Source organism: Pogoniulus pusillus, chromosome 18 (genome assembly GCF_015220805.1).
Source record: "Pogoniulus pusillus isolate bPogPus1 chromosome 18, bPogPus1.pri, whole genome shotgun sequence".
Classification (NCBI taxonomy): Eukaryota; Metazoa; Chordata; class Aves; order Piciformes; family Lybiidae; genus Pogoniulus; species Pogoniulus pusillus.
In genome coordinates this window covers 4887357-4912012 of record NC_087281.1, presented here as the reverse complement: position 1 = coordinate 4912012, position 24656 = coordinate 4887357, and the positions used below count along the sequence as shown (strand labels likewise).

General features: G+C 43.7%; 1 protein-coding gene across 1 annotated transcript in view; it reads right to left on the bottom strand.

Annotated features, from left to right (window-relative positions):
• The window catches only part of ADGB (androglobin), a 110880-nt gene that overhangs the window by 74141 nt on the left and 12083 nt on the right, over positions 1 to 24656 (bottom strand). The window contains exons 5-12 of the mRNA XM_064158188.1: positions 23363 to 23551; positions 18654 to 18793; positions 17674 to 17760; positions 13772 to 13974; positions 10236 to 10361; positions 6922 to 7016; positions 3157 to 3331; positions 786 to 876 (exon numbers count right to left, since the gene is read on the bottom strand). Coding sequence (XP_064014258.1) covers positions 786 to 876; positions 3157 to 3331; positions 6922 to 7016; positions 10236 to 10361; positions 13772 to 13974; positions 17674 to 17760; positions 18654 to 18793; positions 23363 to 23551 — 1106 coding nt within the window. The remainder of the gene's footprint in view (positions 1 to 785; positions 877 to 3156; positions 3332 to 6921; positions 7017 to 10235; positions 10362 to 13771; positions 13975 to 17673; positions 17761 to 18653; positions 18794 to 23362; positions 23552 to 24656) is intronic.

Sequence of the window (24656 nt, the reverse complement as noted above, 5' to 3'; positions counted from 1 at the left end):
CCTGAGCCTCCTCTTCTGCAGGCTGCACACCCCCAGCTCCCTCAGCCTCTCCTCACAGGGCTGTTCTCCAAGCCCCTCACCAGCTTTGTCGCCCTTCTCTGGACATGTTCCAGTATCTGAACATCTCTCTTGAATTGAGGAGCCCAGAACTGGACACAGGACTCAAGGTGTGGCCTGACCAGTGCTAAGTACAGGGGCAGAATAACCTCCCTCGTCCTACTGGCCACACTGTTCCTCATGCAGGCCAGGATGCCATTGGCTCTCTTGGCCACCTGGAAGACATTTGACTAACAGACTGGAAGCTGCCAGTGTGATGCCCATCCACAGGGAAGGCTGGAGGGAGGAACCAGGAAATTCCAGACCTGTCAGCCTGTCCTCAGTGCCAGGCAAGGGCATGGAGAAGGTAATTTTGAGTGCCACCACAAAACACCTACAAGATGGCCAAGGGATCAGGCCCAGCCAGCATGGGTTTATGAAGGGCAGGTCCTGCCTGACCAACCTGATCTTCTTTTATGATCAGGTTCCTGCCTGGTGAACATAGGGCAGGTTGTGGATGTAGTCTACCTGGACTTCAGCAAAGCCTTTGACACTGTCTGCCACAGCAAGCTCCTGGCACAGCTGGCAGCTCCTGGCTTGGACAGATTGTCTCTGCTATGGGTCAAGACCTGGCTGGAGAGCTGGGCCCAGAGAGCGGTGGTGAATGGTACCACATCCAGTTGGCACTTCCAGTCTGTTAGTCAAATGGACTAACAATGCTAATGCTGAACAAAAGGTTGAATACTTACAAATCAGTGGCTACTGTGAGAAGATTCAATTTGTAGTTCAGAAATGGGCTAGTAATCTCAACATAGTCTTCAGGTTTCTTTTCCTCAGGCTCTGGACAAAAACAACTTGTTAAATATATACTCATAAGGAATATTTAATACTATAATTCTAGCAAATGGTCACTGCAAATACTGGAATGGAAGAGTACAGAATCATAGAATCAACCAGATTGGAAGAGACCTCCAAGACCATCCAACACAACCTATTACCCAGCCCTATCCAGTCAACTAGATCATGGCATTAAGTGCCTCATCCAGTCTTTTTGTGAGCACCTCTGGGGATGGCAACTCCACCACCTCCCTAGGCAGCCCATTCCAGTGGCAAATCACTCTCTCTGTACAACCAGGGTTAGCTCTAAGCAACGTATTTTTGTTATGGTAAGTGCTTAACACTCAGATCCCCTGTCTCTGGGGGTGTTAAAAGTGTGCTTAATCTGTACATAAGGTTATTCAGAAAAACTATGGCAGCTTTTTTGCCAGTTTTCTGTTTCTGATCCCAGTGCATTTTGCTAGCCTGCTTGTAATGGATTGGGTCCAGCATCAGTAAGTTTGCAGATGACACCAAGCTAGGAGCAGGTGTGGATCTGTTGGAAGGTAGGAGAGCCCTGAAGAAGGACCTAGACAGGCTGGATGGGTGGGCAGAGGCCAATGGGATGACATTTAACAAGGCCAAGTGCAGGGTTCTGCACTTCAGACACAACAACCCCAAGCAGCGCTACAGGCTGGGGACAGAGTGGCTGAGAGCTGCCAGGAGGAAAGGGACCTGGTGGTCAAGAGAGCCAATGGCATCCTGGCCTGCATCAGGAACAGTGTGGCCAGCAGGACAAGGGAGGTTATTATGCTCCTGTACTCAGCACTGGTTAGGCCACGCCTTGAGTACTGTGTCCAGTTCTGGGGTCCTGAATTCAGGAGAGATGTTGAGGTGCTGGAAGGTGCCCAGAGAAGGGTGACAAAGCTGGTGAGGGGCTTGGAACACAGCCCTGTGAGGAGAGGCTGAGTGAGCTGGGGGTGTGCAGGGCTGCAGAAGGGGAGGCTCAGGGCAGACCTCATTGCTGTCTACAACTACCTGAAGGGAGGCTGTAGCCAGGTGGAGGTTGGTCTCTTCTCCCAGGTCACCAGCAATAGAACAAGGGGACACAGTCTCAAGTTGTGCTGGGGAAAGTGTAGGCTGGATATTAGGAGGAAGTTCTTCACAGAGAGAGTGATTGGCATTGGAATGGGCTGCCCAGGGAGGTGGTGGAGTCATCGTCCCTGGAGGTGTTGAAGCAAAGCCTGGCTGAGGCACTTAGTGCCATGGTCTGGTTGATTGGCTAGGGCTGGGTGCTAGGTTGGACTGGCTGATCTTGGAGGTCTCTTCCGACCTGGTTGATTCTATGATTCTATATTCAAGCTCTCTCACATCACACATTGAATTCCACTATGTAGTAGGGCCACACCTGGAACAAGTGTACTTCTAATACTGCCAGTTATTGCAGCAGTCACACACTTTAAATGTTTGAAAGATGTTCAGAAGCTTTCAGATACCTGCATCACAGAGCTTCTGTGTTGCTTGGATAACAATTCCTCTTCATTTGCTCTAGTAGAGTGCTTTTTTGAGATAAATGAAGACTCTTCTCAAATAATTTAAGAAAGAAGAGGGCTAAGGGGAAGTAATACAACAGCTGGGGGGGGGGAAATTCTCAGGGAATGTCTTGGTTCTAATTTAAATTGCCCAGAGACTCAAATACAGTTGATAAACCCCGTAACAATTTATAGGATGCCCTTCTCTTTTCCCCCTTCTTTCCCAGAGATAAAAAAGGAATGAGATGGAGAGAGAGAATAAGTAAGAACACTAAAATAATCCGGAAGTTAATAGAAGAAAAGTTTAACAATGATAAAAGGTATATGAGGTAGGGGAGTTACAAATGTATAGGGAAGAGAAAATAAGATACAAAACATGTAAACATACAACCAGATTTGATGGCAATGGGTTTTGTCCCGTGGTTGGTAGCCATGTGATATGACAAAGAGCAGCAGGAAACAGGATGGTGATTTCTGGTGAGGAGGAAGGCAGGGGAGAGAGAGAGAGAACAGGAAGTCCCCCTGCTTTTATGGATCTTAGACAGGAAGGGGGAGTGGGTTAACCACTATCATCTGGTAGTGTTCAGACCCACCCCTGGAGAGGGGTCCTGAGCACCTAGGGTCAGGTTCAAGATGACTCCTCCAGGAGGGTTAACCCTGTACAGGGAAGTTCCATTGAAATTAAGCTAAACAATGTCATGTATAGCTCTGAAAACATTTTTATATTTAAAATGCAGTTACAAATTGAACTTAGAATTTTGAGTAGACAAACCTTGGGGTTCAGATGTCACAACAGTTTCCTTTTTCTGACGGAAAACCTTCCAACGAGGAACCGGTGGTGGCTGCAATGGTGCTACCAGAGGGCAAGATCTAGTTCTAGTGAGGAGGACAGGGTGGCTGTATGTATGGGAAAGCCCATACAGCCTCATTTTTTCTGAAGAATCAGCCTATGAAACATGGGAAAAAACGACTGGGGTCAGATCTTCTTTCTCATCATCTCTCTCTCACAAAGAACCCTGTGCAGACAAAAGCATCTAATGCGTTGAATAACAAATCAGGCAGGTTGTTCACTTGCTAAGGCTATCCAAAACCATTCCAAAAAGAATTTGATATTCAGCAGGAAAAAAGTACAATGGAACACTGAAAAGCCTTTAGTTTACTTTCATAATAGATTCATCACTTCTTTCAACCTTTTATATAACCAAATTATTTTAGGTGCTACAAGAAACAGAAGTGAAGCAGAACGAAGACGTAAGAAAACAGTGCCAACATTTTGGTTCTACACAAACATGTTTAAAAATACTCCTGAGCAAAAAACATGCTTCAGGCTGAATTCATAAAGTGGCAGGACTTTAAAAGCAACATGGGTTTTTTCTTTTTCAGTTGACCTGTGATATCTCCATAGTGTAATATCACTCTGAGCCAACATGTCATTAAAAGGTAAGCTTTTTTACATTGGTTAATTTAGAAGGCCTTGTGGTGGACCTGTCTATCAAAGTCCTTAACAGACTTAAGAGCAATTTTAAATGTGGACATTGAGTGGTGCTCTTTCCATTAAAATAGAATGTTTCTCCACTTCTAGAAGTTCTGTTACATTTGTACACCCTTTTTATTTAAAAAATATGCCTTATTTTATTTTGCTAAATAAATAACTCATCATTTATAACATGCCTCTCAGCAAGTCTCTTGCTGTTCTTGCTCATTGTTCATAGAATCAAGCAGGTTGGAAGAGATCTCCAAGATCATCCAGTCCAAATTAGCACCCAGCCCTAGCCAATCAATCAGACCATGGCACTAAGTGCCCCATCCATGCTTTGCTTGAACACTTCCAGGAACAGCAACTCCACCACTTCCCTGGGCAGCCCATTCCAATGCCAATCACTCTGCCAACAACTTCCTCCAGACATCCAGCCTAGACCTCCCCTGACACAACTTGAGACTGTGTCCCCTTGTTCTGTTGCTGGTTGCCTGGCAGAAGAGATCAACCCCACCTGGCTACATCCTCCCTTCAGGTAATCTTGAAGTTCTGTAATCACTAACTCTTCAGAGAAGAGTGTAGCTGTGATTGTCAATTGTTTGAATTGAGAGCATCAAATTAAGCACAGTAAGGTACACAATCCTCATCTGATCTCTAATGTTTTAAAGCAGTGGTGACTGCTTTAAAATCTGTTGCACACATATTCAAGCAACTTAAAAATGTACATTAAAGTATAGATGTTTACATTAAATATAATATACAAGTTTAATGTATACATTAAAGTATACAAGGGTGCCCCTGCCCATGGCAGGAGGGTTGGAACTAGATGATCCTTGTGGTCCCTTCCAACCCTGACTGATTCTATGATTCTAAGTTCAGCAAGGATTTGGAAGATCAGTTAGGTGCAGAAGAGAACTCATCAGCTGCTGTGTAGGAGACATTCAAATGAGTCAATTTTTGATTTTGTTTTTTTAATTCTATTTCAACAAGCCTGAGACAATTAAATTCAAGCCATAGCAATCCAAGCACATACACACTAGAAAGTAAACCTAAAAGGGATACTGCAAAAATTCTAGAACCACTGCAGTCCATGGCAAAATTTCCAACCATAGAATCATAGAATCAACCAAGTTGGAAGAGACCTCCAAGATCATCCATCCCTGTCTAATCAACTAGACCATGGCACTAAATGCCCCATCCAGTCTTTTGTTGAACACCTCCTGGTGTTCAAGACACCCTACCCTAGATCAGCCTGCCCAGAGCCTCATCCAGCCTGGCCTTAAACACCCCCAGGAATGGTGACTCCACCACCTCCCTGGGCAGCCCATTCCAATGGCAACTAACTGAATCAGCAACTCTTATGCCAATGAATTCGGCCTGTCAAACTTTCATTAGCTTCTATTAGTGTATTATGTTTCCACCCTCAAATAAAGCTTGGAATTGGCTTTCTTAACCCACAACAAAATTCATTGGTATATTTGATTTCTGTCAACTTCCATTTTTCTATCAGTCTTTACTAAAATATTGTCTTAGGCATATATATTTATCCAGCTCATCCTATGTGGTCTGACATCCCTCCTCTACAGTAGTCTCTGTTGGCTAGCAGATTGAAGAGAAGTGTGAGAATTGAGAGATTAGGTGAAAGGAAAGATGTAACTCTATGTCATTCCTTCCAGTTTGCTCTTTTGAGTACTATTACTTGTTATTAGCAAATAAATAGTATTGTCTGAGACTTCAAAGTAAGTTAATAACATTTCAGAGAACAAAACAATATAAAATACACAGCACAACTATGAAAAAGAAAACTGCAAGAATTAAGAGCAGTGAAGCATAATTCCTGCAAATCCTTTTTGGACATTTCTTTATTCTATAAATCCCATTAAGTTTCCTGAGAACACAGCTTATATTTTAATTCCTGAGAACACAGCTTATATTTTAATGTTCTAATAAGTGCAATTAATTATCAATTCAAGAATGCCTGCTCCATCATGATGAATAGCTTTATGTAGAGTATCAGTGGCTAAGTGGAAATTTAAGCATGGTTTTTACCCCAGGTGCATGAAGTGCTGCACTGTGTGACAGTTTGGGTGTTAGCTGCCCTTTCCTCCCCCCCTTTATGAAATCACCCAGACTAGACTCAGTCAAGCTGGACATTAAGGAATGAAGCTTTATATTTACAGCTTAGCACAGTATCCAAGCAGATATTTGCAATCTATACAGCCATAGACAGAAATATGGAAGTTAAAGGCAATACAGAAACACAACAGTACTCCCAGAAACCAGAGTCCCCAAGAGGGGCTCCCAACCACCCTTCCACCTTCCTTCCAACCTTCTGCCTTATCCTAGAGTTTGCCTTACTTGCAAAGTGACACTGGAGGGTCAGCAAGGAGGGGGTTAGGAAGCAGAAAGGTTAGTTACACAGAAAACAGGCTAAGGAGAAAGCATAAGCTCTGATAGAGACCCACACACACTGTGTCATTATCTATGTGTTCTTGTTTTTAATCCATCTCAGCAAGCCTATGAGTGCAGCAGACATGACCATTATTTCCTTTTCACAGCCTATTATCTAATTCTTCTCACCAAAATATTCCAATTTGTCTCAAGCTATCACATAGATACTCTCCAGCTGCTTTCACCATTAATGCTAGAAACAGTTACAAACATGCTGTTTCTCAGAATGCTACGTATTGCTATGTATCAGAAATTGTGTTATCACAGAAGTCATTAACTGTAGGCTTAAAAAAAAAATCGTGTTATTTAAGTAGATCTACAAATTATTAATCTTTCCCTTCAGAAGCATTTCATTGTGAGGTATTTTTGAGTGCACATCTAGTCTCTCCCAGGAGACTTCGGCTCCTAGGACGCAGAGGGAAGGGAAGTAAAGTTGATGAGGTGAACAGGCTATGGCAGGAAAAGGAATATTCAAAGTACAAAAGTACTAAAATATAGATTTAACTAATAAGTATTACCTGGTAAGCACTTACTATTTTTGTTACAAAATAGCTTCTATACAATGAAACACTAAGTAATGCTTTCATGTCCTGAGATATAGAATCTTACCATTTGCCCTAATGTAAAAACATCCTCTTCAAACAGATGTAGTGGTACACAGCATGCATACACAACCATTTCTGGATGGGTTGACACAGAAGATTCTACAGAGAAAACATTAACATGCTTCAGAACTGGGTAAACAGTAAGTAAATGTTGTTCTGCTCTAGAGTAGTTTTCCTCTGCCTTAGTTTTCCTTCTTTGTCTGGCTGTTAACACAAGAGCTCATTGTAAAGGTCTCCGCAGTGAAGCAAGGGATGGGAAAAATGCATTGTTTTAATCCTTACTCATTTAGACCACCACCAATTTATGCACATTTCACCTTTTTGGACACAAATTATTAACATAAAATACAACTTAGAACTACAACAGAGAGAGCTCTTCACATAGTTCTTTTCAGGATTAAAAAAAACCCTAAATATTAAATACTGGTAGAAGGAACACAATGCATATCCATCTAGGTAGGTGAACTAAACACACACTGATTGGTCAGCACTAGCTAAATGCTTCTCATCAGTGAAAGCAAAATCTGAAAGCCAAAGCCCTGGCCCCTCCTGCCATTGGCTATGAAGACTGAGAAAAGCGCTTTGAAAAACAGAGTGCCTTTAAACCAACGTTACTGCTCTTTTCTGTCAGTCAGGTGGAAACCTTCAGGTAATGATGGCTAGTTCAGAGTGTGAGGCTGTGACCCCACAGTTCTTATCCCACATGCCTCACTGAATTTATTTTTGCCTGTAATTCTGCCACAGGCAGGACAAAGCAAAGGCTCATTCACATTGCTGCTCCTAAAAATCTGTTGCACTAGGCAACCGCTCACTCATATCTGCATCTGTGAAAGAAGCCGCTGTTAATTCCTGACTGATGAAAAGAAACCAAGGCTGGCAGGCTGACAGCCAGGTCACTTATGCTGAAGGGAAATTAAAAGTCTAAAACACACAATACCAAAATCATAAGCCTAGTGTTGGACCTAAAAAGTCAGTTCACAAAGAAGAGCATCTTTCTTTCTCCTCAGCCATGTAAAAAAGCATGTGGAGGCAGGATATCAGTACACAAAATGTGACACCTGTTTTTCAACAGGGTTTTGTTCTTGTTCCTCTCAGCTCCACCTCAAATACAGGATAATTGCTTCCTGTGTTTAGTAAGTATTCAACCAGAAGATGCTGTAAGCATAGTTATTTTCTGTGAAATGGAATAAAAGAATGCTGCCAACATAACAATGAAAAAGGGAAAAGTAAAGCAAAGAAGAAAACACGAAGGTAGGGAAGTGTCTGGAAAATAGAATTGATCAGATTTTAGATCCATCTATTTAGAAGATACTCAACTCCTTTTTCTTAAAGCAGTCAGATATCTCTGCTATTTCAACATTCTCACAGAAATTCAATTACTCTATTGAGTACAAGCAGATAGTAAGCCCACTTACTTCACAGTGGATTCTTAGTATTTCTCACTGCATGTTCGTGATTCTCGCACTAAGCACAGCTTTTGTATTAGCACTGAGATTCAGCTCACTCAAAAGCAAGGATATTACCCAGGTTTGACCTCAGTCCCTACTGATACATCTCATGTTACAAACCCAGCAGCAGTAACTACAACATCCTAGACGTTCAGAACAGTAGGTGCCAGGAAGCACATTGAGCCCATTGCTCCTGAGCAGTACTTCTCAAATCAAAGCCCTTCAACCAGCTCTCAGGTGCAATGTAAGGCTGTCAGAGTCAGCCCAACGGGTTGCAAAACAGAATGTCTGCAAGGCAGTCAAAGAGCAACGAATAAACTATTAGATCATGCAAATGATTCACCAATCACATCATATTCACTTCAATAACACCATTACAACACCAGAAAGACTTTTGTGCAAGTACCTTTAAAGAATAGGATCTGATCCTTTTCTACTGTACAAAAAGAACTGAGGAGGATGTATATAAATTACTGGCATATAAATCAAGTGTACTGTTGATTAGCATGAATGGAACTTCTTTACTGTAGGGTTCACAGAGCACTGAACAGGCTCCCCAGAGAAGCTGTGGAGTCTCCTTCTCTAGAGCCTTTTAAGGCCTGTCAGGATGTGTTCCTCTGTGATCGGTGCTAGATTGTGTGGTCCTGCTCTGGCAGGGGGGTTGGACTCAGTGATTTCCTTGGGTCCCTTTTCCAGACCCTAACATCCTGTAATAGCTTTTATATCACAGTAGCCACGAGGCTGCAGCAGTTCAGCTTACAGTGACTTAGTTTTCCTCTCCTTCCTTCAGGATTATAGTTGCAGGTTTTTGAAAGCATCTTTATAGAGGAATACTCCCCTAGGATATCTGTGCAATGGGAGTAATTGTTGGGCTAGTTTCTGTAAGTCTCCTTAAGTTTTAAGACTTGGCTAGTTTATCATCACTCAGCAAACATGTTTCATCTATCTTGTATCTGAAGGGTGGCCAGGACTGGGGGGGGCAGGCCCTGCTCACTTGCTCCCTGGGATAGGATAAGGAGCAATGGGTGTAAATTGCAGCACTGGAGGTTCCACCTCAACACAAGGGGGAACTTCTTTACTGTAAGGGTCACAGAGCACTGGAACAGGCTCCCCAGAGAGGTTGTGGAGTCTCCTTCTCTGGAGACTTTCAAGGCCTGTGCTCCTGTGTGATCTATGCTAGATTGTGTGGTCCTGCTCAGGCATGGGGTTGGACTCGATGATCACCTTGGGTCCCTTCCAACTAAAAATAATTGAGGAGGATGTATATGAATCATTTGCATATAAATCAAGTGTACTGTTGATTAGCATGAATTCAGTATCTGGGGAAACTGGTTAAAACCAATATCCTTGATAAAATTGTGCTAATAGATGACAAATGATGTAACAATACAAAACCCCCAGTATATTCAGAAACCAATAATTTCCATCCATCACTTTGGATTTAAGGATTCTGCTGGGACTTATTGAAAATTTCAATCCCTGTAGCTGCTTGCATTTCACATTTGCAGCATTGTAAATTTATGAAGAGCAACCACTATGCAACCTAAAGAAATGTTTCAGTCCCTAGAAGAAGTGAAAGCAGAATTCAAAGTGACTCATATAAATATCTGTATTGATGATCTGGACGAGGGGATTGAGTTCAGCATCAGTAAGTTTGCAGATGACACCAAGCTAGGAGCAGCTGTGGATCTGCTGGAGGGTAGGAGAGCCCTGCAGAGGGACCTGGACAGGCTGAATGAGTGGGCAGAGGCCAATGGGATGAGACTTAACAGGGCCAAGTGCAGGAATCTACACTTTGGCCACAACAACCTCAAGGCTGGGGACAGAGTGGCTCCTGTTTGTATTTTAACTTCAAAAGAACAGAACTTACTTTCAGTAAAGGCCTGAAGACAATGCTGGGCTTCTGCCAACTTTTGTGGAGACTTAGGTGCTAGCTTGTTTTTTTCTTTTTCTCCTCTGCTTTTCTTCTTTCCAGTTTCTCCCTTCTCTGCCTTTTCTAATACGCAAAATAAAGATTAAATTTTCTTTTCCCAGATACAAACTATCAGTTGTAAAGTCTCACACTGTGTAAATGCTTCAATGTTATTCATAAAATCATAGAATCAACCAGGTTGGAAGAGACCTTCAAGATCATCCAGGCCAACCTAGCACCCAGCCCTAGCCAATCAACCAGACCATGGCACTAAGTGCCTCATCCAGGCTTTTCTTGAACACCTCCAGGGATGGCGGCTCCACCACCTCCCTGGGCAGCCCATTCCAATGGCAAATCACTTACTGTCAGCCACAAACCACTTCAAGGCAGATGAGTTCACATAGTATGAAGAACTAATGCCATTCAGTTAAATCAAATCCTAAAACCATTCCCAAGATGTCAACATAGATTTGTTGAGAAAAGGCCAGAGAATCTTTGGCTCCATCTTGCTGTCACTGTAGAACTCTCATATCCCTATTATCATGTTTAGAACCCCTGTATTCCTGGCACCATGTCAAGTATTTTCTTCATGTCTTTGCTCCTATAGCACAGTAATTGAAAAAAAAAAAAAGGAAATCTAACAGAGACAAGACAGATTCTTAACAGACATCAAAAGAGAAAGTATCCCACAATTAGAACTGTGCTAGTTTGAGGCTCATTAGAATATTTTACTGAGAGAAATTAGATAGGCTGTGAAAAGGAAACAGTGGTGATGTCTGCTGCACTCATAGGCTTGCTGAGATGCATAAAAACAAGAACACAAACATAGATTAGAGTGGGTCTCTGTCACAGCTGGTGTCTGTGCTTTCTCCCTGGGCTGCTGCCTCTGTGTAACTAATCCTTCTGCTTTCTAACCCCCTGGCCGATCCTCCAAACTCAGCTTGCACGTAAATCAAAGTCTGGGATAAGGCAGAGGGGTGGAAGGAAGGAGGGCAGAAGGGTGGTTGGGAGCCCCTCCTGGGGACTCTGGTTTCTGGGAGGGCTGTTGTGTTTCTGTATCATCTTTTTAACTTGTAAGTATTGTAAATACCTGCTTGTATACTGTGCTAAGTTGTAAATATAAAGCTTCATTCCTTAATTTCCAGCTTGGCTGAGTCTACTCTGGGTGATTTCGTAAGAGTGGGGGGGCTGGGTAACACCCAAACCATCTCAAGATCCTTCTTTCAAGCCTTAGAGCTTAGACTACAGGAAAATACATTTCAAATGAAAAAAAAAAACCTCAGGCATTATCAAAGCATTTGAACAGAAGTAGTACCCTCAGCCTAGGGAGCTGTATTGCAACATAATGCTTCCTCACTTAGCTGCATCAGTAACTAAGACAATTTGTAAACCTTAGGCAGGATTAAATTGACAAAGTTTAGTGTGAATAAATTAGGGCATCTCATTGGATGAATGACAGTGCTCTTCCCAGTGGCTGCATCCTCATGCATGTCCATTCCAAACTCAGAAATATCTACTATCAAGGTGGCCTGGTCATAAAAATGATAGCAAAAATTCCTGAGACCACTCAGCTAGGTCTCTTCTAATATTTGTGTCACACTTTCACCATCATGACTTAGTATATGGGATTCAAAGTGGGCAAGGCAGGGATTTTTCTGAAAATCTAGGAAGAAACTGAAATTTTAGGGCAAATTTTTGACCTTCCAAAAAGTATTGGAAATGTTGTGCAATCCATGCCTTCGAGGTAAAAAGCATCATCTAAGAAAACTCAGTCTGAAGAACACACTGGGAACAACTAAGTTTCTAAACCTAAGTTCTTTCAGTTAATTCTAAATAGGATTAGGCAGCTGTTGAATAAAAGTTAATACTTAGACCCAATAGCATAACCAGAAAAGCTGCTATAAATGAAAACTATCACACATCAGAATGTACTTGTCAGACTGTTCTGCAGGTGATCAAGCTTTGTAACATTCATTGTGAAATGTCTAATTTACTGACAGTCAGAGCAGTGTTCCCTCATGGAAACTCTTATCTCTCTGCTAGGAACCAAAAGAGGAGACTATGAAGAAATTGTCCAAACATCAGGTTAAGAAAGCAAAAGCACAGACAGAATTAAACTGGGCTAGGGACACAAAGGGGAATAAGAAGAATTTCCCTGGTGGCTATAGAAGTGGAGCTTCTCCAAAAGGAAAAGGGAAAGCTGGTTATGACAGATATTGAAAAGACTGAGGTGCTCAGTGACTACTTCACCTCAGTGTTCACCAGCAATGGCTCTAGCTGCACCACCCAAGCTCCAGAATACACAGGTGGGGTGTGGGAGAAGAAAGATTTGCCCACAAATACAAACTGGGTGAAGAATGCCTTGGGATAAGTCTCAAAAAGGACCTGGGAAAGGCCAGTTGGTGAAAAACTCAACATGAGCTGGCAATGTGCACTTGCAGTCCCGAAGGTCAACAGTGTTCTGGGCTGTGTGAAAAGAAGTCCGACCAGCAGGACAATTGAGATGATTCTTCAAGGCAACCAGCAACAGAACAAGGTGACACAGTCTCAAGTTGTGCCAGGGGAGGTCTGGGATGAATGTTAGGAGGAAGTTCTTCGCAGAGAGTGATTGGCATTGGAATGGGCTGCCCAGGGTGGTGGTGGAGTCACCGCCCCTGGAGGTGTTCAAGCAAAGCCTGGCTGGGGCACTTAGTGCCATGGTCTGGTTGATTGGCCAGGGCTGGGTGTTAGGTTTGACTGGACGATCTTGAAGGTCTCTTCCAACCTGGTTGATTCTATGATTCTCCCCCTCTGCTTCTTCCAACCTGGTTGATTCTATGATTCTCCCCCTCTGCTGTCATGAGACCCCACCTGGAATACCGCATTCACTTCTGATGCCCCCAACATAACAGGCACATAGAACTGCTGGAGGAGGTCCAGAGGAGTGCCACAGAGATGATCAGAGTGCTGGAGAAGCTCTCCTATAGGGACAGACTGTAATAGTTGGGACTGTATAGCCTGGAGAAAAGAAGGCTCCAGGAACACCTTATAGCATCCTTCCAGTACCATAAGGGGACCTACAAGAAAGATGGGAAGGGACTTACTACAAGCACTTGCAAATACAGGACGAGGGGCAATGGTTTCAAGCTTGAGGGAGTTGGATTTAGACTGGATAGTAGGAAGAAATTCTTTACAGTAAAGGTTGTGAGACACTGAAACAGTTTCCTGAGGGAGGTTATGGATGGCCCCTCCCTGGAGGTACTGAAGGCCAGGTCAGATGAGGCTTTGAGCAATGTGATTTAGTGGAAGGTGTCCACTGCCAGAGGGTGGAGGGAGTCGGGGTTGGACCAAGATGATCTTTAAGATCCCTTCCAGACCAAACCATTCTATGAATCTATAAATCTATTTTCAGTGACACAAATCCAGAGAGTTGCATGAGATCATTTGAAGCCAGAGGTTATGTTAAGTTCATTTCTGCTTTGCCTGCAAAGAGAACACTGCCTAAAATTACAGACCTTTACCAATTTTATCAGCTTTCTCAGGTTTGTCTGATGGCTTATTCACAGATGAAACTGTGGTGTTTAACTCTGAGACTCTGATCTCTTCAGGTTTCATATCTGACTGAGGAATATCAGGTTCTGGAGTTTTCTTATTTGGCAGCCTAAATTCCGGCACAGTCTCTTTCAAAAAGTCCCAGACTTTGTCCAAGTATTCAGGCCTTTAAAAACAAAACCAAACCAAAACACACATGTCAATGGAAATGACACTTGCAATAAGAGAAGAATGTGTTATTTTCCTTTAAACAACACTATAAACTACTACTTACAGTACAACTAAGACTGTTAGTCCAGTAAATAAAATACACCTGCTTGATTTTCTGTAACAGCCTATTTGAGAGATAATGGTCAGAGCCCAAAGAAAGAGGTGGTGCTCAGTGAAGCACACAAACGAGCATTCTTTTCAAGTTTTTGGTAGATGAAAGTTTCAGTACTGAAATTCACAGAGCATTTTGAAGCTTGACTTTAGCTCTATAGTCAAACAAAAATCAAGGCAGTTAGGAAAACCTAGTTGAGAAGTGTTTCAGCACAGGTAGTTCCATGCTTCTTCCACTTGATTCCATCAGCCATAACAGCTTTTTTATATGAAATGAGAGTTGCAACCTTACTGGTTCTCCACAGAAATTCAGTGAGTCCATAAACAATCTGAAATTGAGGAAGCTGATCAGGGTCAGTGCCATGGACAGTGGCAATGAGTGCACCCTCAGCAAGTTTGCTGACCACACCAAGCTGTGGGGTGCAGCAGACAGGCTGGAGGGCAGGGATGCCATCCAGAGGGATCTGGACAGGCTGGAGAGGTGGGCACAAGCCAAGCTCAGGAGGTTAAACAAGACCAAGTGCAAGGTCCTGCATCTGGATTGGGGCAATGCCAGGCACAAATCCAGGCTGGGCAGGGAGTGGCTGGAGAGCAGCCATGAGAAGGACTTGGGGGTACTGCTGGATGAGAAGCTCAACATGAGCCAGCAGTGTGCACTTGCAGCCCAGAAAGCCAAGCAGAGCCTGGGCTGCAGCAGGAGAAGTGTGGCCAGCAGGGCCAGGGAGGTGATTCTGCCCCTCTACTCCACTCTGCTGAGACCCCACCTGGAGTACTGCATCCAGTTCTGGAGCCCCCATTACCAAAAGGATGTGGAGATGCTGGAGCATGTCCAGAGAAGGGCCACAAGGATGCTTAGAGGGCTGGAGCAGCTCTGCTCTGAGGACAGACTGAAAGAGTTGGGACTGTAGAGTCTGGAGAAGAGAAGGCTCTGAGGCCTTCTTGTGGCCTTCCAGGATCTGAAGTGGCCTCCAAAAGAGCTGGGGAGGGACGTTTTAGGCTGTCAGGGAGTGACAGAATTAGGGGGAATGGACTCCCAACCCTGACTGATTCTATGATTCTAAAGCCAACTGCATGCAATCCATTTAAAAAATAATAAAGAAATAAAAGGAACTGATTGTAGAATGACTCAAAGCCCTATTATACTACTATTACAAAGACTGTGCTATTCACATCATCTTATATCACAATATAATACATTTGCATGAAATAACAGAGTCACAAATACTGTTTGTGGGGTTTTTTTTCCTGTTGAAGTTGTAAAACAAACTACATAAAGAAACAAAAATTAGGTTACTTAAAAATCTAAATCCATGGACTACTGTGAAGTTTGTGTCTCACCAGTGTGAGACACAAACATATCAAAAACCTAAATCACAAGCATAGCCTGGGACACAAAAACAGCTTAAAAAAGTGCTGAAATAACTTCTTATTGAAATTAAAAGTGAAACATCATTATAATTAAACAACTGCACTTAAATACGTTAGATAAATAGTTGCAGGTTTTATTTATTTATACAGGTGTAGCTCAAAAGGCAAATAGAATCAACCAGGCTGATATATAGGCAATACTTGTCTCAAGAAAGCTTATGATCACAGTATCACAGTATCATCAGAGTTGGAAGAGACCTCACAGATCAAGTCCAACCCTTTACCACAGAGCTCAAGGCCAGACCATGGCACCAAGTGCCACGTCCAATCCTGCCTTGAACAGCCCCAGGGACGGCGACTCCACCACCTCCCCGGGCAGCCCATTCCAGTGTCCAATGACTCTCTCAGTGAAGAACTTTCTCCTCACCTCCAGCCTAAATCTCCCCTGGCGCAGCCTGAGGCTGTGTCCTCTTGTTCTGGTGCTGGCCACCTGAGAGAAGAGAGCAACCTCCTCCTGGCCACAACCACCCCTCAGGTAGTTGTAGACAGCAATAAGGTCACCCCTGAGCCTCCTCTTCTCCAGGCTAACCAATCCCAGCTCCCTCAGCCTCTCCTCGTAGGGCTGTGCTCAAGGCCTCTCCCCAGCCTCGTCGCCCTTCCCTGGACACGCTCAAGCATCTCAATGTCCTTCCTAAACTGGGGGGTCCAGAACTGAACACAGTACTCAAGGTGTGGTCTAACCAGTGCAGAGTACAGGGGCAGAATGACCTCCCTGCTCCTGCTGGCCACACCATTCCTGATGCAGGCCAGGATGCCACTGGCTCTCTTGGCCACCTGGGCACACTGCTGGCTCATGTTCAGGCAGGTACCAATCAGCACCCCCAGATCCCTCTCTGTTTGGCTGCTCTCCAGCCACTCCGACCCCAGCCTGTATCTCTGCACGGGGTTGTTGTGGCCAAAGTGCAGCACCCTGCACTTGGAGCTATTGAACACCATCCCCTTGGACTCTGCCCATCTGTCCAGGTGGTCAAGGTCAACTTCAGCAAAGACTTCTAGTTTGCTTTATAGTTAGCTGACTCAAAAACTGGACATGTTGTGTAATATATACTGTTTTTTCTCCTGTTTATAGAATCATAGAATCAACCTGATTGGAAGAGACCTCCAAGGTCATCCAGTCGAACCTAGCAACCAGCCCTATCCAATCAACCAGACCATGGCACTAAGTGCCTCATCCAGGCTTTTCTTCAACACCTCCAGGGACTGTGACTTCACCACCTCCCTGGGCAGCCCATTCCAATGGCAAATGGTGTAATAGTGTAAATAAATAGTGTCATTTAAACAAAGGTTTAAATATTTAGACTATTTACTGAATGACTAATACCCTTTTACCTTCAGTAAAAAGAATGTTTAGATGAAAACTTAGAATCTCTCTTCTTTAAATCCACAAATTAAAACACAGAAGAAAGAAGAAAAACTATATATAGGTTGGAAGTACTAGTTTTGCTTGGACATAAAAGTGTATCAACTGATCCAATCTGAAAGGTAAAAACAGCATACTAACTCAAGTTGATTACTTATAAGTGTAAGCTACTTATGTAGCCAAGTAGGGGTTGGTCTCTTCTGCCAAGCAGCTGTGCCAGGGGAGGTCTAAGCTGGATGTTAGGAGGAAGTTGTTGCCAGAGAGAGTGATTGGCATTGGAATGGGCTGCGCAGGGAGGTGGTGGAGGCACTGTCCCTGGAGGTGTTCAATCGAAGCCTGGATGAGGCACTTAGTGCCATGGTCTGGTTGACTGGACAGGGCTGGGTGCTAGGTTGGACTGGCTGATCTTGGAGGTCTCTTCCAACCTGGTTGATTCTATGATTCTATGAAATTCATTATGTATATTTTCATTAGTAATTTCAGATATGAAATTAGTGTTAGTTACAAATTTTGTAATAAATACAGATCAGTTTAACATTATAAACAGCTTTACAAGCAACTGTATGACATGCAAAGGAAAAAAACCTATAAAATTCAATTCCTTAAAGGCACATTTTGTAAGTACCAAAATTAAAAATTTTGCATCTCCCAAAACTGATGCTGCAGCATTTTTAGAACTCAGCTTTATTTCTCATAATTCCTTATAGAACTAAATATTAAGCAACTAATTAGCAAATCATTATTAGAAGAACTTACTGGAGAGGAATAATTTCTGGTATCCATCCAGTCAGTGTATGTAGAACTGTAAATTCCTCCAGCTCTCTTTTTCCAGTGTCATGTATACTAGAAGACAGAAATAGACATTTCACAGAATCATACAATCAACCAGGTTGGAAGAGACTTGCAAGCTCATCCAGTCCAATCTATCACCCAGCCCAGTCCAATCAACCAGACCATGGCACTAAGTGCCTCATCCAGACTTTTCTTGAACACCTCCAGGTGTTCAAGAAACCCTACCCTAGATCAGGCTGCCCAAAGCCTCATCCAGCCTGGCCTGAAACACCTCCAGCCATGGGGCCTCAACCACCTCCTTGGGCAACCCATTCCAGGCTCTCACCACTCTCATGCTGAAAAACTTCCTCCTCACGTCCACTCTGAATCTCCCCGCCTCCAGCTTCGCTCCATTCCCCCCAGTCCTGTCACTCTCTGAGATCCTACAAAGTCCCTCCCCAGCTTTTTTGTAGGCCCCCTTTAGGTACTGAAAGGTCACTTCATAAAACTTCATTATAATCTTTTGGACATTTTCATTTGGCAGACAACTACAGGCAAACTTTTAAGCAAACAGGTAAGTCAATCAGGGAGAGGACTCCAGTTTGGGAGAGGACTCCAGTTTGGGAGAGCACTCCAGTCTGGGAGAGCACTCCAGTCTGGGAGAGCACTCCAGTCTGGGAGAGCACTCCAGTCTGGGAGAGCACTCCAGTCTGGGAGAGCACTCCAGTTTGCTTGCAAAGATGTCTGTGCACAAATTTTCAAACACGTCTGCAAAGGACATGTTGCAGCTTCTGCAGGTACAGCTGATTTTTGCTTTACTGACTTATGGTTTTGACTTCCAGAAAATTGGATATTTGTCGTTATAAAGAGTTATCAAAACATGTTTCTGATGTATACTAATCCAACTTTTTGCAAATGTTACCTGACTTCACAAAGTGAAGCCAAAGCAAAATGACTAAACATACCTAGTATTTGCCAGCTTAATAATAGCTTTGGACAGCAACATTGGCCATAGTTCAGTTTGACAGGTCGTAGCTGGTAGTAATAGATTATCCTCTTCGTTGAAAGGCATAGTGTCATCGACAGTGATCTTTCTCCAGCACCCCTATGACAGAGGGAGGGGAAGAACAGAAGAAAACACTCAGTTTGTGGGCAGGAAACAGAACTTGCATGCAAGAGAACTTTCAACACTTTCCAAAGAACCCAATTCTAATGTAATTTTACAGATAGCTTTACAAGAAGTTCTCATGTAGTGTCTGAAAAAGACAGAAACAATACTCATAGCATTTCTTTACTGCTGTAACTACATTTTAACTGCAAAGACCCCAATTCTAGTGTAATTTTACATTACAGATGCCTTTAAAAGAAGTTCTTATATAGTAACTGAGAAAGACAGAAACAATACTCATAGCATTTCTTTCACAGAATCACAGAGTCTCTTAGGTTGGAAAAGCCCTTCAAGCTCATTAAGTCCAATCATTAGTTTCACACTGACAAGTCCTTGACCAAACCGAAGCCCTCAGCACAACATCTAAGCACTATGAATTGCTATGCTTGGAAAGGACCACCAGCATCAGCCACTTCAACCTTCATCTCAGCAGCCTTCATCACTAGACCATAGCCTCAAGCACCACATCCACTCTCCTTTTAAACACCTCCAGGGATGGTGACTCCACCACCTCCCTGGGCAGCCTGTTCCAGTGCCTGACTACCCACTCAGGAAAGAACTTCCTCCCAACAGCCAACCTAAACCTCCCCTGATGCAACTTGAGGCCATTTCCTCTATCCTCCCTATTAGTAATCTGGGAGAAGAGACCAGCTCCAGCCTCACTACAACCTCCTTTTAGGTAGCTGTAGAGGGCAATAAGGTCCCCTCTCAGCCTCATCTTCTCCAGACTAAACAACCCCAGCTCTCTCAGTCGCTCCTCACAGGCCATGCTTGCCAGACCTCTCCCCAGCCTCATTGTCCTTCTCTGCACCTGCTCCAGTACCTCAATGTCCCTCAATTTCTTTACTGCTGTAATTACAGTTTACTTGCAATGAATCTAACTGCAGTTATTTCCAAATATATTTCCTCTCACATGCATATGTTCACTTCTGTTTCTTTAGCTACCATGCCAGATGCCCAAGAAACAGTCATTATTAAAAAGAGGCTTACCTAAGATATCTATTTTCCAAATGCCTCTTTAAGGTCTTAGCTTAGAAAACATTTTTCATATAAGCATTGCTTTTCCAGAACTACCTGAGGAATTGTTTGCAGTGGTTAGCATTAAGCATTAAGATAGTGTTTTATACAAAACACTACAGGGAATAACACAAAATGACCCAATCTAACCAATACACCTATTTCCATGATAAGAAAGAAACAGGTAACACATGGATGTCTCCAGTGCCAGATATCTGAGTAGTAAATTCTGACCTGAACTGCTGGCCACACTTTCCTGCTGCAGCCCAGGCTCTCATCGGCTTTCTGGGCTGCAAGTGCACACTGCTGGCTCATGTTGAGCTTCTTGTCCAGCAGCACCCTCAAGTCCCTCTCCTCAGGGCTGCTCTCCAGCCACTCACTGCCCAGCCTGGATTTGTGTTTGGCATTGCCTCGACCCAGCTGCAGGACCTTGCACTTGGTCGTGTTGAAACTCATGAGGTTGGCTTGTGCCTACCTCTCCAGCCTGTCCAGGTCCCTCTGGATGGATCCCTTCCCTATCTGCTGCACCACACAGCTTGGTGTGGTCAGCAAACTTGCTGAGGACGTACTCAATGCCACAACTTATGTTGCTCAGGTTAGTCTGCAAAGAACATTATTCTGTGTGTAAATTTAATACTGCAATGGTTGTGTTATTCATGTGAGAAGAGGTTGTATTGTAGAGCCTCTATGAGAATCATCAAGATGTTTTGGTTTGTCAATTTTGGTTTTATTTTGTTTTGGACCTTTGGGTTTATTTAATTTCTTTTCCTCTGGCTGTACAGCTGCATTTCATTGAAAGAAAACCAGGGAGAAAAAGGTGAGTCAGATGGTGGAAGATTAAAGAAAAATGTGCAAATGAAAAAAAAAAAGCAAATATAAGTAGAGCTAGAGGAGAAACTGATTCAAGAGGAGAAAGTGGAAAATTAAATTAAAAGGGAGAGAAAGCACAGTTGGAGAACTGATTTCAGTAGAATGCTGTATTGAGTCCTGAGGGGATTGTCATTCACCAGATCAAACCTGTGGATAACAGTTTTCCATCACTGGCACAACAGTTTTCAGCTCTACCCTGCATCCTACTTTCACTTTGCATTCCTGAAGCTTATTGTATTTGTATCATTATTTCCACTTTTTCTCACCTTCTGCCCCACATATCTATCTTTCTCCTGGTGTCTTATATCCTTAAACCTGCATATTTGTCTTTAAAGTCGGTAGTGAAACGCTATGAAAAGGTTATCACTGATGCAGAATGACTGCATAATGGATTCTGATGTTTATTAAGATGAGCACCTGGCAAAGAGGAGGAAAAAAAAATGATGGAGATACATTTGCAAGAAATACTCTTCCCTTTTCAGCAGCCTCAGCAAGCTTGCTGATCACACCAAGCTGTGTGGTGCAGCAGACAGACTGCAGGGCAGGGATGCCAGCCAGAGGGACCTGGACAGGCTGGAGAGTTGACCACAAGACAACCTCAGGAGGTTCAACAAGACCAAGCGCAAGGTCCTGCAGCTGGGTGGTGGCAATCCCAAGCACAAATCCAGGCTGGGCAGGGACTGGTTGGAGAGTAGCCCTGAGGAGAGGGGTTTGGGGGTGCTGGTGGACAAGAAGCTCAACAGGAGCCAGCAGTGTGCATTTGCAGCCCAGAAAGCCAACCAGAGCCTCAGCTGCAGCAGGAGAAGTGTGGCCAGCAGGGCGAGGAAGGTGATTCTCCCCCTCTACTGCACTCTGGTGAGACCCCACCTGGAGTACTGCATCCAGTTCTGGAGCCCCCATTACCGGAAGGATGTGGAGACGCTGGAGTGTGTTCAGAGAAGGGCCTTGAGGATGCTCAGAGGGCTGGAGCAGCTCTGCTGTGAGGACAGACTGAAAGAGTTGGGGCTGTGCAGTCTGGAGAAGAGGAGGCTATGAGGTGACCTTCTCGTGGCCTTCCAGGATCTGAAGGGGCCTACAAAAAAGCTGGGAAGGGACTTTTTAGGCTCTCAGGGAGTGACAGGACTGGGGGGAATGGAGCAAAGCTGGAGGTGGGGAGATTCAGAGTGGCCGTGAGGAGGAAGGAAGTTGTTCAGCATGAGAGCGGTGAGAGGCTGGAATGAGTTGCCCAGGGAGGTGGTTGAGGCCCCATGCCTGGAGGTGTTTAAGGCCAGGCTGGATGAGGCTGTGGGCAGCCTGCTCTAGGGTAGGGTGTCCCTGCCCATGGCAGGGGGATTTGAACTAGATGATCTTTGTGCTTCCTTCTGACCCTGACTGATTCTAAGCTTGGCCTTCTCAAACAAGTCTCATTCCCCACATGAATATGTTATTCTGTCTGTGGAGGCCATTAATAAGGAGTGAGGAAAGCAGAGGCTGATCAACTAAGTGCTCCCTCTTATAGGAAAGCTAAGATATTCTTCCAGTTTTAACAGCTTTTCTCTTGCTCCTCAGTGCTGGCTAGCTGACATTGAATCATAGAATCAACCAGGTTGGAAGAGACCTCCAAGATTATCCACTCCAGCCTAGCACTCAGCCCTATCCAATTAACCAGACCATGGCACTAAGTGCCTCATCCACGCTTTTCTTGAACCCCTCCAGGCACAGTGACCTCCCTGGACAGCCCATTCCAAAAACAAACTGTATGAATTTTCCTTTCAAAATACCAGATTAGGTCTGCACTGTATTAAATATGTCTGCCTTCATCAAATACATGGGTTTGGATTGTTTGAAAATAAAAGTTAAATATTTAGGATTTCTTTCCCTCCCAAGAGACATATTGAAAACTGCTGTTTGACAGAAAAAAATGTTACAAGTATCAGAAAAACTATTTCAATAGCTAGTTTGAACATATGCAACACTAGCAACTGCCATTGTAATTGAAAAACAAACAGATAAAAGCATCAGCAAAATTCTGCATCATCTATGCCTGGCTGCCTGGAGAAAAGGAGGCTCAGAGCAGACCTCACTGCTATCTACAGCTCCCTGAAGGGAGGCTGTAGCCAGTGGGGTTGGGCTCTTCTGCCAGGCAAGCAGCAACAGAAGAAGGGGACACAGTCTCAAGTTGTGCCAGGGGAGGTCTAGGCTGGATGTGAGGAGGAAGTTGTTGTCAGAGAGAGTGATTGGCATTGGAATGGGCTGCCCAGGAAGGTGGTGGAGTCACCGTTCCTGGAGGTGTTCAAGAGCAGACTGGCTGAGGCACTTAGTGCCATGGTCTGGTTGATTGGCTAGGGCTGGGTGTTAGGTTGGACTGGATGAGTTTGGAGGTCTTCTCCAACCTGGTTAATTCTATGAGAAAAATATTATTGTCTTTTCAAGTAATAACTCTGCCTTATCACATTCTAAGTTGTACAAAAATAACATGAACAATAAAAGGAACTTTTATTCACATGCATCAACAACTTGTCAACACTTCTATTCCCACAAGTCCTTACCTTTTTGCTTATAATAAATACTTCTCCTAACCATTACAACTTTCCATGCTATCCACATTATGTTTATAGATTGTTGGACTGATGTACTCACCATCCAATGAAGTTTCACTATGTATTTTCCATAGCTGTTGTACAGTGGCATGTGTTCCCTGGTACCTTTACATAAGGCATAAATGTGTTCCCATGGCTTCCAAAGAAGTGTGGATGTTTCATTAGTGAAGGTCTTTTCATTATATATCCTCCAGACTGCGTATATGTCACTTACAATCCATCTCATCAGCTGAAAATGGAGAAAAATAGAACTGGTTGGGTTTTTTTTTCAGCTTATTATCTTTTTGGAAAAATAAAATCAAGTTATACAATCAAAGAATGCTGAAGAAGTGACAAAAGTGTAGCTATTGTTTCATGCTAAAAATAACTTCCTAAAACTCTCCTATCTATCTACAATAACATAAAATGAAATGAGCTAAGGGCACAATAAAAATTATGCTGCCCATCATTTACCAAATAAATGTAAGGACATATGATTTCAAAATAAATTATGCTAAAAGATTCATGAACTTTGACTTCTTCAATAGCTTCTTGCAACTTATAGCTGCTAAAAGTCAACATTGGCTTTATAACTTGTTATTTGTACATGGGAAAAAGCAATCCCGAATCACTAAATGTGCTTGTGAATTTAAAACATCTAAAATAGAAGCTTTAACTAATCACAGAATCAACCTGGTTGGAAGAGACCTCCAGGATCACCCAATCCAACTTATCAGTAGGACAAGGGAGGTTTTTCTTCCCCTGCACTCAACACTGGTCAGGCCACACCTTGAGTGCTGTGTCCAGTTCTGGGCCCCTCAATTCAAGAGAGATGTTAAGGTGCTGGAACGTGTCCAGAGAAGGGCAACAAGGCTGGTGAGGGGCCAGGAACACAAACCCTATGAGGAGAGGCTGAGGGAGCTGGGCCTGTTTAGCCTGGAGAAGAGGAGGCTCAGGGCAGACCTCATTGCTGTCTACAACTACCTGAAGGGAGGCTGTAGCCAGGTGGGGTTGGTCTCTTCAGCCAGGCAACCAGCAACAGAACAAGGGGACACAGTCTCAAGTTGTGCCAGAGGAGGTCTAGGCTGGATGTTAGGAGGAAGCTGTTGTCAGAGAGAGTGATTGGCATTGGAATGGGCTGCTCAGGGAGGCCACCAGCCCTGGAGATGTTCAAGCAAAGACTGGATGAGGCACTTAGTGCCATGGTCTGGTTGATAGGACAGGGCTGGGTGCCAGCTTGGACTGGATGATCTTGGAGTTCTCTTCCAAGCTGGTTGATTCTATGATTCTAGGTTTGTAAACTCTCTTACTAACATTGACATATTTTTTTTAAATCCTAAAAGGGAAACAATCAT